Here is a 13,903-nt window from a genome sequence, read left to right on the forward strand (position 1 = left end):
AGGCTGTGGGCTGGGGGTCCGCAGATGGTTCCAAGATCAGTGCTTCACAAATTTTAATGTGTGCATGAATTACGTGGGGATCCTTCTAAAATGCTGACTTTTGATTCTCTGTGCCTGAGGCTGGGGCCTGAAATTCTGCATTTCTCTCAAGCTGCCACGTGATGTAGTTCTGCTTGTCTAAGGATGACACTTGGAATACCAAGGTCCTAGGGGAAATGAGTGAGAGCTCTCCTCTTCCCCCCTCATCCTTGCTAGCTCCAACTCATCCTTAGTTCCTGGCTTAAATGTCATTTCCTTAGAGAAGCCTTTCCTGATTCCCCCGTCTAGGTGAGACACCTTTTTGTTGTGGCAGTTGGCAATTTTCCTCTAATGACAAAGCACTGGTAGTTGTAAGAGATGGGAAGCTTTAATGAATCTGAGAGGACCTTTTTCCCTCCCTTTTTTTTTTTTGAAGATAGCCAGTGACTCCTAATGCAGTTATTTTAGGCCTAACCTTTTCTTATGAAACTAAACAGATTCCAACTAATAGTTGATTTTGAAGTGACATTGTGAGAGCTTGGCATTTTTTAGTATAGCTCTTAAGGTCATTTTATTGAGAATGATTATTAATAAAGTTAGAAATCTTGAGTTTAACCAATACATTTTCAGTCATTTATTTTTAGCCATTCATTCATATTCTGGTCAGGTTAAGACATTTGCTTGAGATCTGAATTCTGAAAGACAAATGTATATGGACAGAATATCTTTGCAGTAAGTCCTGCAACTATTTCTGTGCCTACATATCTTAACATTTTATAATTGGCTTCCAAATGACAAACACAGATGGCTGTAGTCTGAATTTTCAGCATGTTTTTGAATAAATGTTTTCCCAGTGCATCAGTTCAATATCACATGATTAGCTAATTGAGTAGAGTTTCTGATTTTTTCTTATCTGCTTAGCTTGCCATTTTTCAGATTTGGAATAAAAATACCTTAGATGGGAATAAGAAATTGGATTTGTGATATGATCTTGTTCCCTTTCTCACATTTTTACAAAACAGAACTCTTAACTAAAAAGCTGTTATGGATGGGAATTATTTTTCTGCTAAGTAAATTAAAAATTTTTTTCTTCTGTAGACAAGGGAGATTATGGTGGGAGGGATTATTTTGTGTTGTAATTCATTTAAAAAGCAACTATAAAAGTGTCCATTTTAATTCTGAAACTGTGGAACCTTTTTTGAGTAGAATTAGATATGCTTATTTTATCATCATAGTTTTCAGGTTCTGAGAACAGTGCTTAAAATTATTGCTTAGTGGTGACTCTTTTCTACAAAAGACAAATTATCTTTTTTCTCTCAACAATATTTATTGAACACTATTCTTGTCTTTGAATATATAGCAGTAACCAAAACAAAAATCCTTACCCTCACAGAACTTATCTTTGGTTAATTGCTCTGGAAAAAAAAAAAAATCTGACTTCTTATAATCATTAACGTAGGCCCAAAACAAGTTTTGATAATTTTATGTCTTTAGAAGTATGTTTTCTTCTAGACACTATAATAGAATCATTCCACTTTTTTTTTCATTTCTGTTATCCTTTTCATGTGGGTTTGTTTTAATAATGGATACTTTTGGCTCAGACAAAGTTTTTTTTTTTAATCAGACTTTTCATAATGCAAAGTATTATTTTTCTCCTTTATTATGTATTTGCATACATGAATAAATGTTATGTATAAATTATATATATATAAAATCTAACAGAGTTGGTATTTTAAACAAAATCATCATCTTTTTCCTCATATCCTCTGCTGTCTGAATAGTTCTGACACAGACAACATGGAATTTCAAGCAGTTTCAGAAATTCAGTATAAATATCAGGAATGTCATTAAATTTTTTTTTTTACGGCTTTGCATTATTTTTTCTGGGGGTTCTTTTTAAATGATGTGGACTTTTGATTCTTTTTACAGATAATATTTTTAATACTGTTCCAGTTCGGTTTTTTTGAAGGATGAATTTGGTATCTGCCAAGTAGTTTAAATGCATTCCAGCAGCTTAATAATGTACAAATAGAGACAACTGGTCTCGCACCTGTTCCTTAAGCAGACATGAGGTGGACTAACTGACTAGTTGCTAAATAACTGGGGAAAAATGTAAATGTGGTATATTTTTGCATTCTGCAAGGTCATATGATTAGAAATTTCTGATTTATAAACTAAGCATGTCTAATTAAGTAAATAGTGCTTAGCTAGAAATTTTTCTTTGTCTACTTCAACAGACAAAATAATGCTTTATGTTACCAATCATGCTTTATGTTATTCTATAAATTCTGGTATTTGTCACATATTTTGTAGTCAATAACATTAACACCATTAACAAGATTGCTTTAATACTTTGTTTAAAAAGAAGGTTACAGTCCATCTTTATAATTGGTCTAATAAATAGGTGCAGTAATAATAGGTAGTGTATTTCCCCTTTATAAAACACAACAGAGTTTACACCTGTTTTTATTTATTTGTTTCTCTCCTTTCAAAATGATTAAAAAGCTCAATTTAAATTTAGGAAATTAGTGGTTAGTAGCTGCTTCATGTAACAATTAGAACATTTGTTATATAAGGGGAAAATTTCGAATGAGCGCAAAGAAAAACCCCTGTAATCTCAAGTCGAGAGATATACCAGAGTTTTGGTTTTACTCTTCCAGGGTTTATCTATGCCTTTATGTACAATGTTATTATAATTCAAGCTAGATATGATTGCTGAAAGCTATGAGCCTGAGGCCTGCCTTCTCTTTGTTAAAAAGACTTGCGTGTAATGTTCCTTTCATTGAAAGTAGACTGTACTTCAACGCTATTTTATACTGTCTACTATGTCATGAACATCTTTATTATCAACCATAGTTTGTGTTTTAGTTTCCTAGCTGCTAAAACAAGTACCATGCAGTGGGTTGGCTTAACAACAAGAATTTATTGGGTCATGGTTTCAGAAGCTAGAAAGCTTGCTTCCTCCCAGGGTCAATATCTTCTGGCTGGCCGTCAGTCTTTGGGGCTCCTTGGCTTTTCTGTCATGTGACAGTGTCATCTTCTCCTTTCTCTTTTGGGCTCCATTGTCTTCCAGCTTCTTGCTTCTCCACTGGCTTCTGTCTCCATCTGACTTTCACTCTGCTTATAAAGGACAACAGTAATCCAGATTAAAGCCCACCCTGATTCAGTTGGGCCACACTTTAACTGAAGTAATGTCTTGAAGAGACCTTATTTACAGTAGGTCCACACCCACAGAATATGGACTAAAAGCAAGAACGTGTCCAGACAAGGGTACACAGTTCAGTCCACCACAGTTTGTATCAGTATTCTTTATGTCGATTTACCATGGCTAACCCAGTGTTACTCAAAGTGTGTTAAATCTCTAATTTTAGGTGGTGATGAGATATTTTAGGTGGTATATTGACCCAGTGTTAATAACATTGGACAATATGTAAGAAAGTTATTACTTTTTCAGTTTTCTTTTAGTTCATCTGTTTATGACAGGCCAAACGTCTGTTTGATGCTGCTGTATACTTAACATCCCCTTAGCATGTGCCCATTTTTCTCATAGCCTTAAGAAATGATATCTAATTAAAATTTAATAAGAACATTTTATTTTCATTGTATTTATTTTTGTTTACCTTTTAAAAAAGGAACTGCAAGTGATACTGGCTTTTAATTTATACCAGAGATAGAAAGCTTCCTTTAAAAACAAATTTAAATAACGAAAGTACACGGGTTAAAACATGTTAAGTAAATGACAAATTATGGGTGGTGCTAGGTTGTGCAGAAATCTTGATGACAATATGCAAAAGATCAAGGATTTCGAAGCATTGTTCTTTGAGATTTTAATTGTTTCCATTTTTTTCCCATTGTAAACAGGGCTGCAGTGAATGTTTGAATAGCTAGATCTTTTTACTTAGCTTAAATATGTTTACTACAAATTAGTAGAAGTCCCAGAAATTCCATAAAGCCAATGCTTTTAGAGCTTTTTGTTATATATATTTTCACATAATCTCGAATCCAGAGATTACATTCTTTACCAAATAGAATTAGAGTGCCAGTTTTTCCTTTTCTATCCAACTCTGGGCTAATTTTATATTCTTCAGAAATGACATTTTCAGTTCTTACCTTTCAATATTTGAATAGCACTCACTGAGAAATACTTAGTTTCTTTGTAATTCAATATTATATTAAAGACTGCAACAGTTGTCTTTTATTTTGTAGTCATTTTTAAAAATGTTTACCTTTTTATTGTGAAATACTTTCAAATTCACAGGACAGTTGCAAAAATAATACAAACCCCGTACAGAAAATTCCAACATACCCCATCTCTCCAGATACCCAGATCCACCAATTATAATATTTTGCTGTATCCTTCTGTCTATCCATCAGTCTGTCTGTCTCTCTGTATTTATCAATCCATTTTCAGAACACTTGAGTATAGGTTATATTCATCATGCTCCTTGAACACTTAATACTGTGTTGTACATTTCCTAAGAACAAGGATATTCACTTATGTTTCCACCTTAAGTGCAGTTATCATGTTCAAGAAATTTAGCATTGGCATGAAGCTTACAGTCTATATTTCATTATTTTATATGTACCAATAAAGCCCTTTTGAGCCTTCTGTCCTCCCCTGTTAGATCCTGTCCAGGCAGTTGCCTTTAATTGCCATTGACTCTTTAGTTGTTCTTCGTCCCCTTACCTCCTCTCCCTTCCAGCTCTGGTCATTTTTCTTCATTCTTTCTACCTTCTGCCTTTCAGACAGGATGATTTCAATTGTCTCATCTTCAAGATCACTGATTCATTCTTCTGCCAGCTCCAGTCTGCTCTTGAACCACTCCAGGGAATTTTAAATTTCTGTTACTCTGGTCTTCATGTCTGGTTCCTTTTCTTAATTTCCATCTCTCTTTTGATATTCCCTTTATGTTTATCATTTTCTTGATTTTCTTTAGTTCTTTGTGTTTTCTTTTAGCTCTTTGGGCATATTTAGGACCATTTTTAAAAAACTTTTGTCTGGTGTGTCCCACATCTGGTCCTCCTCACCTATGATTTCTACTGCTATAATTTTCTACTTTGCCTGGCTGCTTACTTCCTGTTTCTTTGTATGTTTTGTAATGTTTTGTTGAAACCTAGATATTTTGATATTTTATTATTTTGATATTTATTTATTCCGGTGTTACCGCTGGAATTTAGACTCTGAGGCATCTGTTCCTTAACCCTGTATTCAGCTAGTGTTAAGATGGAGCTTTCTGTGAATGTCAGGAGCTAACAAACAAACAAACAAACAAACAAACAAAAAACACACCTCCCCCAGTCTTTGTAGATTGACATGTTTAAGTGCTTTCCTTCAGAGCTTAGCCGTACAATGAGTTTAGAGAATAGCTTCAGACCAGAGTATAGGGGCCTCCCTGATAACTTCAATGCATGCGTCTTTTCTTGGGCATGCACGTGTAACCCCAGGAATATCCCCATTTACACAGATACAAGTGTCCCTTCTTCCCTAGGAAAGTTTTCCTAATGGACTTGGTTATTGCACTGTATATCCTACAGCTGGCAGTCCTTTGCCCCAGGCAGCACAGCATGCCTGCCCTCCCATAGCATTCTGTAGAAATGCTCAGGTTAACTGCCTTCTACACAAAAGGCAAGTTCTAAGATGGCGTGTCTCTTAGGTCACCACCAGACAGATTGGGCCAGACATACATGCTCCCAGTATGCGCATGGTGGTTACTCTGTTTCCTTTGGAACTGGGACACAGATCCTTGTTGAAAGTGTGGGCTGGCTCTGCAGCAAGCTGATGAGGGGTGAGAAAAGGGCCACCCAGGGCACTGAAATATCTGCCACTTTTAAGTAACCTTTTTCTTCATTTGGCACTCACTCTAGAGCGTTACTGCAGTCTTTCTACTGTTTTCAAGAGCTTTGAGGAAAATGTTTCTGTCAATTCTTGCCATTGTTCAACAGTCTTCTTTGGGGGGACCAAGCCGTGAAAGCATCTTACTCCACCATCTTGATCTGAGAAAATGTCATTTTAATAAAGTGATAGCTTGATTCCAAAATTGCTCTTTTCTTAGTAGCAATAAAGAAAAATCTTTGATGATAATGACAATTTCTTTTTTTTGGTAGCTTGCCCAGTTTCGACAAAGGAAAGCTCAATCTGATGGGCAGAATCCTTCCAAGAAGCAGAAAAAAAAGAGAAAAACCTCAGGCAGTAAACAGGATGTGTCAGCATATCATGCTTTGAATATGGATCAATCAAAGAGTGATGAGATGTACATAAATAGTTCTCAGGGGGAAGGATCAGCTATGACTCCTGAATCCACAGTAACAAGAACTTTACACAGTGGAGAAATAATCAAACATGACCATGTCTTCTCTGTTGAAGTGAGTATTCATCCAGATTTGTTAAATATCATTGTTCTAAAGGGAAAGTTATAATGACAACACTCGGTACCCTCTACAATTTGATCGTTGTTTTTTTTCCTTGTACTTTTATTTTGAAATAACTTCAAACATACAAGGCAATTACAAAACCTAATATAAAACCCATAAAGAGAACTTCAACATACTTCCCACCCAGATACCCAACTTTTAACATTTTGCCACGTTTGCCATATCATTGTCTATCTACTTACTTACCTATGCATCATTCCAGCTAGCCAGCCATTTCTCTGTTTATCTATTTCTAAACATTTGAGAGTAGATTGTATACATTAGGCTCCTTGAATACTTAGTAATTCCATGTGTATTTCCTGAGAACAAGGATATTCACTTATCTAACAACCTTAAGTACAGCTATCAAGTTCCATAATTTTAACATTGATGTGAAAGTTACAGACTATATTCCATTTTTTTCATATGTCCTGATGATGTCGTTTTGTGCATTTTGCTCCTCCATTATTTGATCCATTCTAGGATCACGTATTGCATGTAATTATCATTCTCTCTTTAGTTGCTCTTTTTTAAAAAAATTGTGGAAACATATATAAAACATAAACTTTCCCATCTCAGCCACTCCTGAGCACACCGTTCAGTGAGATTAATCACATTCACAATGTTGTGCTACCCTCACTTCCATTACCAGAACTTTCTCTTCACCTCAAACAAAAACCCTGCACCCTTTATGCATTAACTCCTCATTTCCTCTCCCCACTGCCCCTGGTAATCTCAGCTCTACCTTCTGTCTTTATGAATTTGCATATTCTGTGTACTTCACATATGTGGAATCATATAATATCTATGCCTTCATGCCTGGCGTATTTCACTCAACATAACTCAAGATTCTTCCATGTTGTAGCATGTATCAGAACTTCATTCCTCTTTATGGCTGAATAATATTACATTTTATGAATATTCCACATTTTGTTTATCCATTTGTCTGTTGATGGACATTTGGGTTGCTGCCTTCTCTTGGCTGTTGTGAATAATGCTGCTATGAATATCTGTCTATAATGCTGCTATGATGTCCCTGATTTCAGTTATTTTAGTTATATACCAAGAAATGGAATTGCTAGGTCATGTAGTAATTCTATGTTCAACTTTCTGAGGAACCACCAAACTGTTTTCCACAGTGGCTGCTCCATTTTTCAATGCTGCCAACAATGTATAAGAGTTTCGATTTCTCTACATCCTCACCAGTACTTATTTTTCTGTTTTGTTTTTTGTTTTTTGTTTTTGATAATAGCTGTCCTAGTGGGTATGAAGTGGTATCTCATTGTGGTTTTGATTTACATTTCCCTAATGACCAGTGTTGTTGGACATCTTTTCATGTGCAAGTTGGCCATTTTTGTATCTTCTTTGGAGAAATGTCTTTTCAGTTTCTTTTCCTAGTTTTTAACTGGGTCATTCATCTTTTTTTGTTGCATTGTAGAAGTTCTTTTTATATTTTGGATATTAAACCCTTATGAGATATTTGGTTAGCAATTATTTTCTCCCATGTTGTGGGTTGTCTTTTTAGTATCTTGATAGTGTCCTTTGATAGACAAAAGTTTAAGATTTTGATGAAGTCCATTTCATCTGTTTTTTCTTTTGTGTTTGTGTTTTTGGTGTCTTATCTAAGAAATCACTACCAAATTCAAAGTGACGGAAGTTTCCTCCTATGTTTTTTTTCCTGAGAGGTTTATGATTTTAGTTATTATGTTTAGGTCCTTGATCCATTTAGAGTTAATTTTTGTATATGGTGTGAGGTAGGGTCTAACTTTGTTCTTTTCTTCTACATCTATGGCCAGTTGATTTTTAACAAGGTACATTATGGAGGAAAATGGCCTCTTTAACAAATGGTGCTGGGAAAACTGGATATCCACTTGCAGAAATATTATTTCATTTATGATATATTCTCTCTGAATTAGTGATATTCAGTAAATATAAATATCAAAATTGAACAACCATGCTCTTATTCTGGGACATGTATGACCAAACTAAATTCACTTATCTTTTAAAATGTACACCATTGTTCATATTTAGTATTTTCGATACCTAATCCCTTCGAATAGATGCCTCACCCTTCTATTTTTAAGTGAGCCATATTAGTGACTTTATCTTCTTGGATGTTGTTACATTTAAATTCTTTGAGGTCTTTTATCATGGATTATACAGCCAGCAACAATCTCTGAATTTTAAGGACTAGAGAATCAGAGTAATATAATGAAAATTAGTAGGCACATGATATTTGCTGGTTTTATTATGAAGTAATAATAGTCACTTCACATTTGGGAGCTGTTAAATACCTTGCTAAAAGTGCTAATTGATTCAGGCTAATTATTTGGCCATAGTTTTAGTTCCATCTTTCTGATGTAGGCATAGCCATGGAGCAGTTAAGTTGGATCTTTAGCTAAGTTTACCTAATATTCTAAAAGGGAATAATAATGATAACTGTGAGAGAAAAATGTTGACTTTTTGATATAAAAATTCTGCAGTTGCTCTTGTTTTTCATTGCATAGGCTAAGTTGTTTTTTACCAGGCCTCCCTCTGAGCCCTATTGTTTCTTTTATTTTCCTTCTCTGATGCCTTTTCTCATACTTTTATCATAATTACTCTGCTTGTTTGCCTACCTTCTATTTTTTTCCCCATTTTTATGCCATTTTAAAGTCAACTGTCAAATATTTGTCAACATCGTCTGTTTAAAAGTTCTTTTTCAAGCTGCATCACCATGGTCCAGACATGATCTTCTATCCTTTTCCAGTCTTAGGGCTTAGCTACTACTCTTTCTGGAAGACTTTTAGTGAAGCAGGTGTAAATATCCCAATCTAAGCTCTCTCTCTTTTTTTAACTACTCATTTTGGTAACATAAACAAGTCAAAATTTCCTGTTTTAACTACTTTCAAGTGTATAATTCAGTGATATTAATTAAAGTTGTGCTACCACCACTACCATCCATTATCAAAACTTTTTAAACACGTAATTAGTTATCTCTTTCAAGGTTCTTAGAGTCAAAAGAATAGTTTAGAGGTAGTTGGAGCCTCATAGTATGGCAGTACAGAACCTTATGCTAATTATTATTTTGGAGATAACTAAAGAGTTTACATCATTCTAATGCCAGATTTCTCAGCCTCAGCACTGTCGACATTTTGGACAGGATAATTCTTTACTGTGGGAGACTTTTCTATGAATTATAGGCTGTTTAGTTGCATCCCTGACTTCTACTCTTAAGATGCCAGTAGCACCAACTCCCTTCACCCCCAACTTGAGCAATCAAAAATTTCTCAAGGCATTGCCAAATGTCCCCTGAAGCTCAAAATCGCCCCTGGTTGGGAAATACTTGTCTAATATTAAAAAGCATTCTTTACCGTAAGAATCTGATTAATTTCTAAGCTAAACTAACTCACATTTATCAGAGACCTTTAGGTATATTCAGATATGTTTTGCGTTTTTGTTTTTCCCCCAAATAGGAATAGGAGTTGAGGAGAGAGGGATCCCAGTGTTCTTGGCTACACCAGTCTTGAGTGGAGTTTCTCCCTCCGTGATCCAAGACAGGGAGGGGGGGAGTGGTCTTGGTTCAAAAAACTGAATCTTCATAGATATTCTTGAAAATATGTTTCTTCATTTGCCATATGACCTTAGGACCATTCTCAGAGGCTTTCAGTGGTTGTTATTTTCACCAGTTTCACTGGAGAGCAGGTCTGCAGAGCATCTCACACAGTCATGCCAGAAATTGATTTCTTTGGATTATATTTTCCTGCTTCTTTCCATTTGGTGATTTTTGTTTAGATAACAGATGGTATTGAGTGCTGGAGTTTATTTTATTCCTTTAAAGAGTGTTGAATTTTGTTCTGTCTGTTAGTTAAGTTACCAAAGGATCAATTTGATTCTTTTGAGGCTGGGTTTTAAGCTTCATTAGGGTGGGTACAGAGCAGCATTTATTCTGGGGCTAATTTAGCCCCACTACTAAGGTTTGAGACTCTACCCAATACCCTGTGTGTTTTGAAGCTTTTGCACTTTGTGTTATGGTAAAACAGACTATTCACAGTTAGCTTGGTAGGAGCCTGGGAACTGGTCTTCTGCTCTCCATTGGTTCTTCTTTTGGCCTCAGAGAATCTCACCCCATGAGTAGGCAGATCAGTGCCCAGCCAGAGACTTAGAGGACCACTTTGCTGATGTATGGTAACCTCTCTGGTCAAGCTCTGTTCTCTATAGTACTCTTTCCTATACATTCTAGCTTCCTTGGCCTTCTGAACTCAAATCTCTGTTCCTTCAGTCTAACAATTCTGCCAAATGTTAATTCAGTTTCTCCTCCCTGGGCTTTAGCCTAGCAAACGCCTCTGGGCTGTAAGCTGGGGTAATTGTAGAAGTCATCTCATTTGTTCCCGCTCTTTTAGGGTTCACAGTTTTGTGCTGCCTGTTGAATAGTGTCTGAAAACCATTGTTGTATACTTTGTTATGTTTTCCATTTCTTTATTGTAGTTGAACAATTTTAACAGTTAATCCAACATGAATGGAAGTAGAAGTTGCCAGGACTGTGGCTTTTTAATTTTTTAAGACTTTTCAGTATTTTGGCTTGCTTTGTTTAGTTTGAAGATATATTCATTATCTTTTTCTTCATCACAAATAAATATTTGGGTTCTTCACTAAGTTACAGCTTTTTAAGGTAAGGACTGTCTTGTTCACTGTTGTATCCTCAGTATCACAGTTTCTAGTAGGCACTTAATCAGTAGTTGTTTAAATGGAATGAATTAATGTACACGGACGGGGCGTGTCATGAATATATTTTAGTTTTACGAGGGCTTCATAAGTTAGGAACCATTGTTATAGATTTTTAGTGTGGAGCAACCTTATTTCTGTTCCTGGCATCAGTTAATCCTTTATGGAAGAGGTGGATTTAGAACTTGGTCTTGAATGATGGATAAGATTTCCATTTCCAAAGGTGTAGAAGAAAGAAGGCAATGACAGGAAATATTTGTTGAACGAAAGGGTGAACCTCTCTGGGTCTCACTTTCTTCCTCTGTAAATTGAGATTGTTAGACAGAGTGAAAGGTGAAAAGAGCACTTTTGGAGTCAAAACGTCTGCATTTGGTCCTTGACTTATTCCTTATTGCCGAGGCAAGCTTGGAAAAGCTACTCATTTCATACCTAACTCCCAGGGATTTGAGGGTGAAATGAGACTGTCTTTGAAAGTGCTTTGTCAAGTGCAAAGGTGGTATTATTTTTTTCTTCAAGTTATTACTTTTCCAGCATTAAGATTTGATGATTTTCCCTTTTGAAGGAGGTGAGCCGTTCCGACAGTAACATTTTAGAACTTCCTTTTATTAAAAAGAGGAACAAGGATTCGAAGAATGGTGTCTTAATTGGTGCTTCAGGCTTACAAATGCTAAGTTTAGTGTATATAAGACCCTGTGTGAAAATACCTCTTGATACTTTTATATTTAGAAAAATGTCTATTGATAAATTTTAGATGTGCAGTTTAGCTGTTGATATTATAACTAAGTGAAATTGTTAAAGACTTGAATTATTTTTATTAGTTTTTTAGTGATAATTTAAGGGAGTTTTCCTATATGTTGGAGGGGGGAAAAAGTCATAATTATAATTGGATTTCACTTTTGTTTTAGCCGGAAAGTGAAATTTCAACCACAGCAGATGATTATAGTTCAGAGGTAAGAATAAACGATATTATACTTTTAAATTTAATAGATTAATTCAATAATTTATACTATTATTGAAATTGTTATTGATAATTGGTACTTTGTTTCTTGTAACTCACGTGCTTCTGCATTTTTGTAAATAATTTTAAAAACATACTACATGATTCAATGTAATAAAATATAATTTAAATGACTGTAAAATCTGAAGATTGTGCTTTACTGATGTATTTTTTTCAAATTGTTAGCTAAGGTATTAAATGTGTTAGAATAGGTTAGTCCTTAATTAGAGACCTTTGAGAAAGTCTTTGATACTGGGTTTCCAGGATTCATGACTGTTACAAGAATCTATATTTAATAAAGTAAAAATTACATAATTAACAGTTTTTATTTTGAGTAATGCTTTAACAATGGCTTGAATTCTAGTTAGTCATATTAATTTTGTTGTTGAAGTTAATGCTTCAATATGATTTTATTTTAGGTGATAAAAGCTAGCATAGGCATTGGCCACTTTTAGGAAATACCTTCTTTATGTGTTGTTAATAAATATATGTCATTTTGTTAGGTTTGTGTTATTCTTTTCGATGTGATTGTCATTTCTTTGGTCCAGAATTTGAGACCATGAAAAACTATTCCTTGCTCTGAATGGTTCAGCAACTCAGGGTAGTCCATAAGTCTCAATTTATTGTAGATTTCCAATAGCAAAAAAAAAAAAAAGTCAACTTCATGTTCTTAAAGAACATATTGCTGTTATGGATTGCTAGTGAGAGTAAAAAACTTTGGACACTTCAAAAATTTAATGTGTTTAAAAGCGGAAAATATACTCATTAGTCAGTCTGGTTGGGACAATTATTAACCAACATTAAACAAATAAATCAGTGCTGGATTTAGACTACATAACGTTGCCTTAACAGAAAGTAGCTTGATTAAAAATCACTGTTTGCAGTTCAGAGGATTGCCCCTGTGACTTTAAATTTAGAACTCACATCTGAAAGCATTGTGTTTTTCTTTCTGTTATGCTGTAATTCTTATAACTTGTCTTTCTTAATTGACAGATTCAGATGCTTTGGTACGTGAATTACCTATTTTGAATTACTTTTGGAGCCCCTTCAAGCCCCACAAAGTTTATTTTTTTCTTTTTTTCACACCAAAATGAATTTTCTTATATGCCAGGTGGCTAAAGGTCAGAACATCCCATACATGACCGTGAAATTTAGCTAAAATTTATATAGCTATTTTCTCACATCGGGATAACAGACCAAAATTTAATTTTATTTATGCAGCTTTAAAAAGCTGAAAACATCTAAAAGTGATGATACTCAGATTCTCTTTATGAAAATGTAAATTAATAGTATTGGGAATTATTGTTATATTAAGACATTCATTGCTTAAATTTTTTAAGATTAAAAAATTGTTGGAATCTGGAAGGTACAGAAAAATGTATTGAAACTATGGTAATACCCAGTAAGTATTACATGTTTCAAAATAAGTTACAAATGTATTTAAATATAAGTTTAAATAACTAAACACAAGTATATATATTTATATTATATATAAATAAAAATTATGTATAAATAGTACTTAAATATAAGTATTATTTAAATATAAAGCTTTGAACAATGTTTATCATACTTGTTGACCATGGCCCACAGTAAGGAATACATTTACATATTTATGTGCATGTAATTATACACACACAAATACATATGGTTACATATATATGTATAATTATGTATATATATCTGTGTGTGTGTGTGTGTGTGTGTGTGTGTGTGTGTATATATATATATATATATATATATATATATATCTGTGTGTGGATCAGATAAAAATCT

General features: G+C 34.3%; 1 protein-coding gene across 10 annotated transcripts in view; it reads left to right on the forward strand.

Moving 5' to 3' along the window:
* AKAP9 (A-kinase anchoring protein 9) overlaps positions 1-13,903 on the forward strand; it is a 168,833-nt gene that overhangs the window by 21,341 nt on the left and 133,589 nt on the right. For all 10 annotated transcript variants that reach the window (XM_037836629.1, XM_037836631.1, XM_037836632.1 and 7 more), the window contains exons 2-3: positions 6,124-6,381; positions 12,039-12,083. In XM_037836629.1, coding sequence (XP_037692557.1) covers positions 6,124-6,381; positions 12,039-12,083 — 303 coding nt within the window. The remainder of the gene's footprint in view (positions 1-6,123; positions 6,382-12,038; positions 12,084-13,903) is intronic.

The sequence above is a fragment of the Choloepus didactylus genome, chromosome 5 (genome assembly GCF_015220235.1).
Source record: "Choloepus didactylus isolate mChoDid1 chromosome 5, mChoDid1.pri, whole genome shotgun sequence".
Taxonomy (NCBI): domain Eukaryota; kingdom Metazoa; phylum Chordata; class Mammalia; order Pilosa; family Megalonychidae; genus Choloepus; species Choloepus didactylus.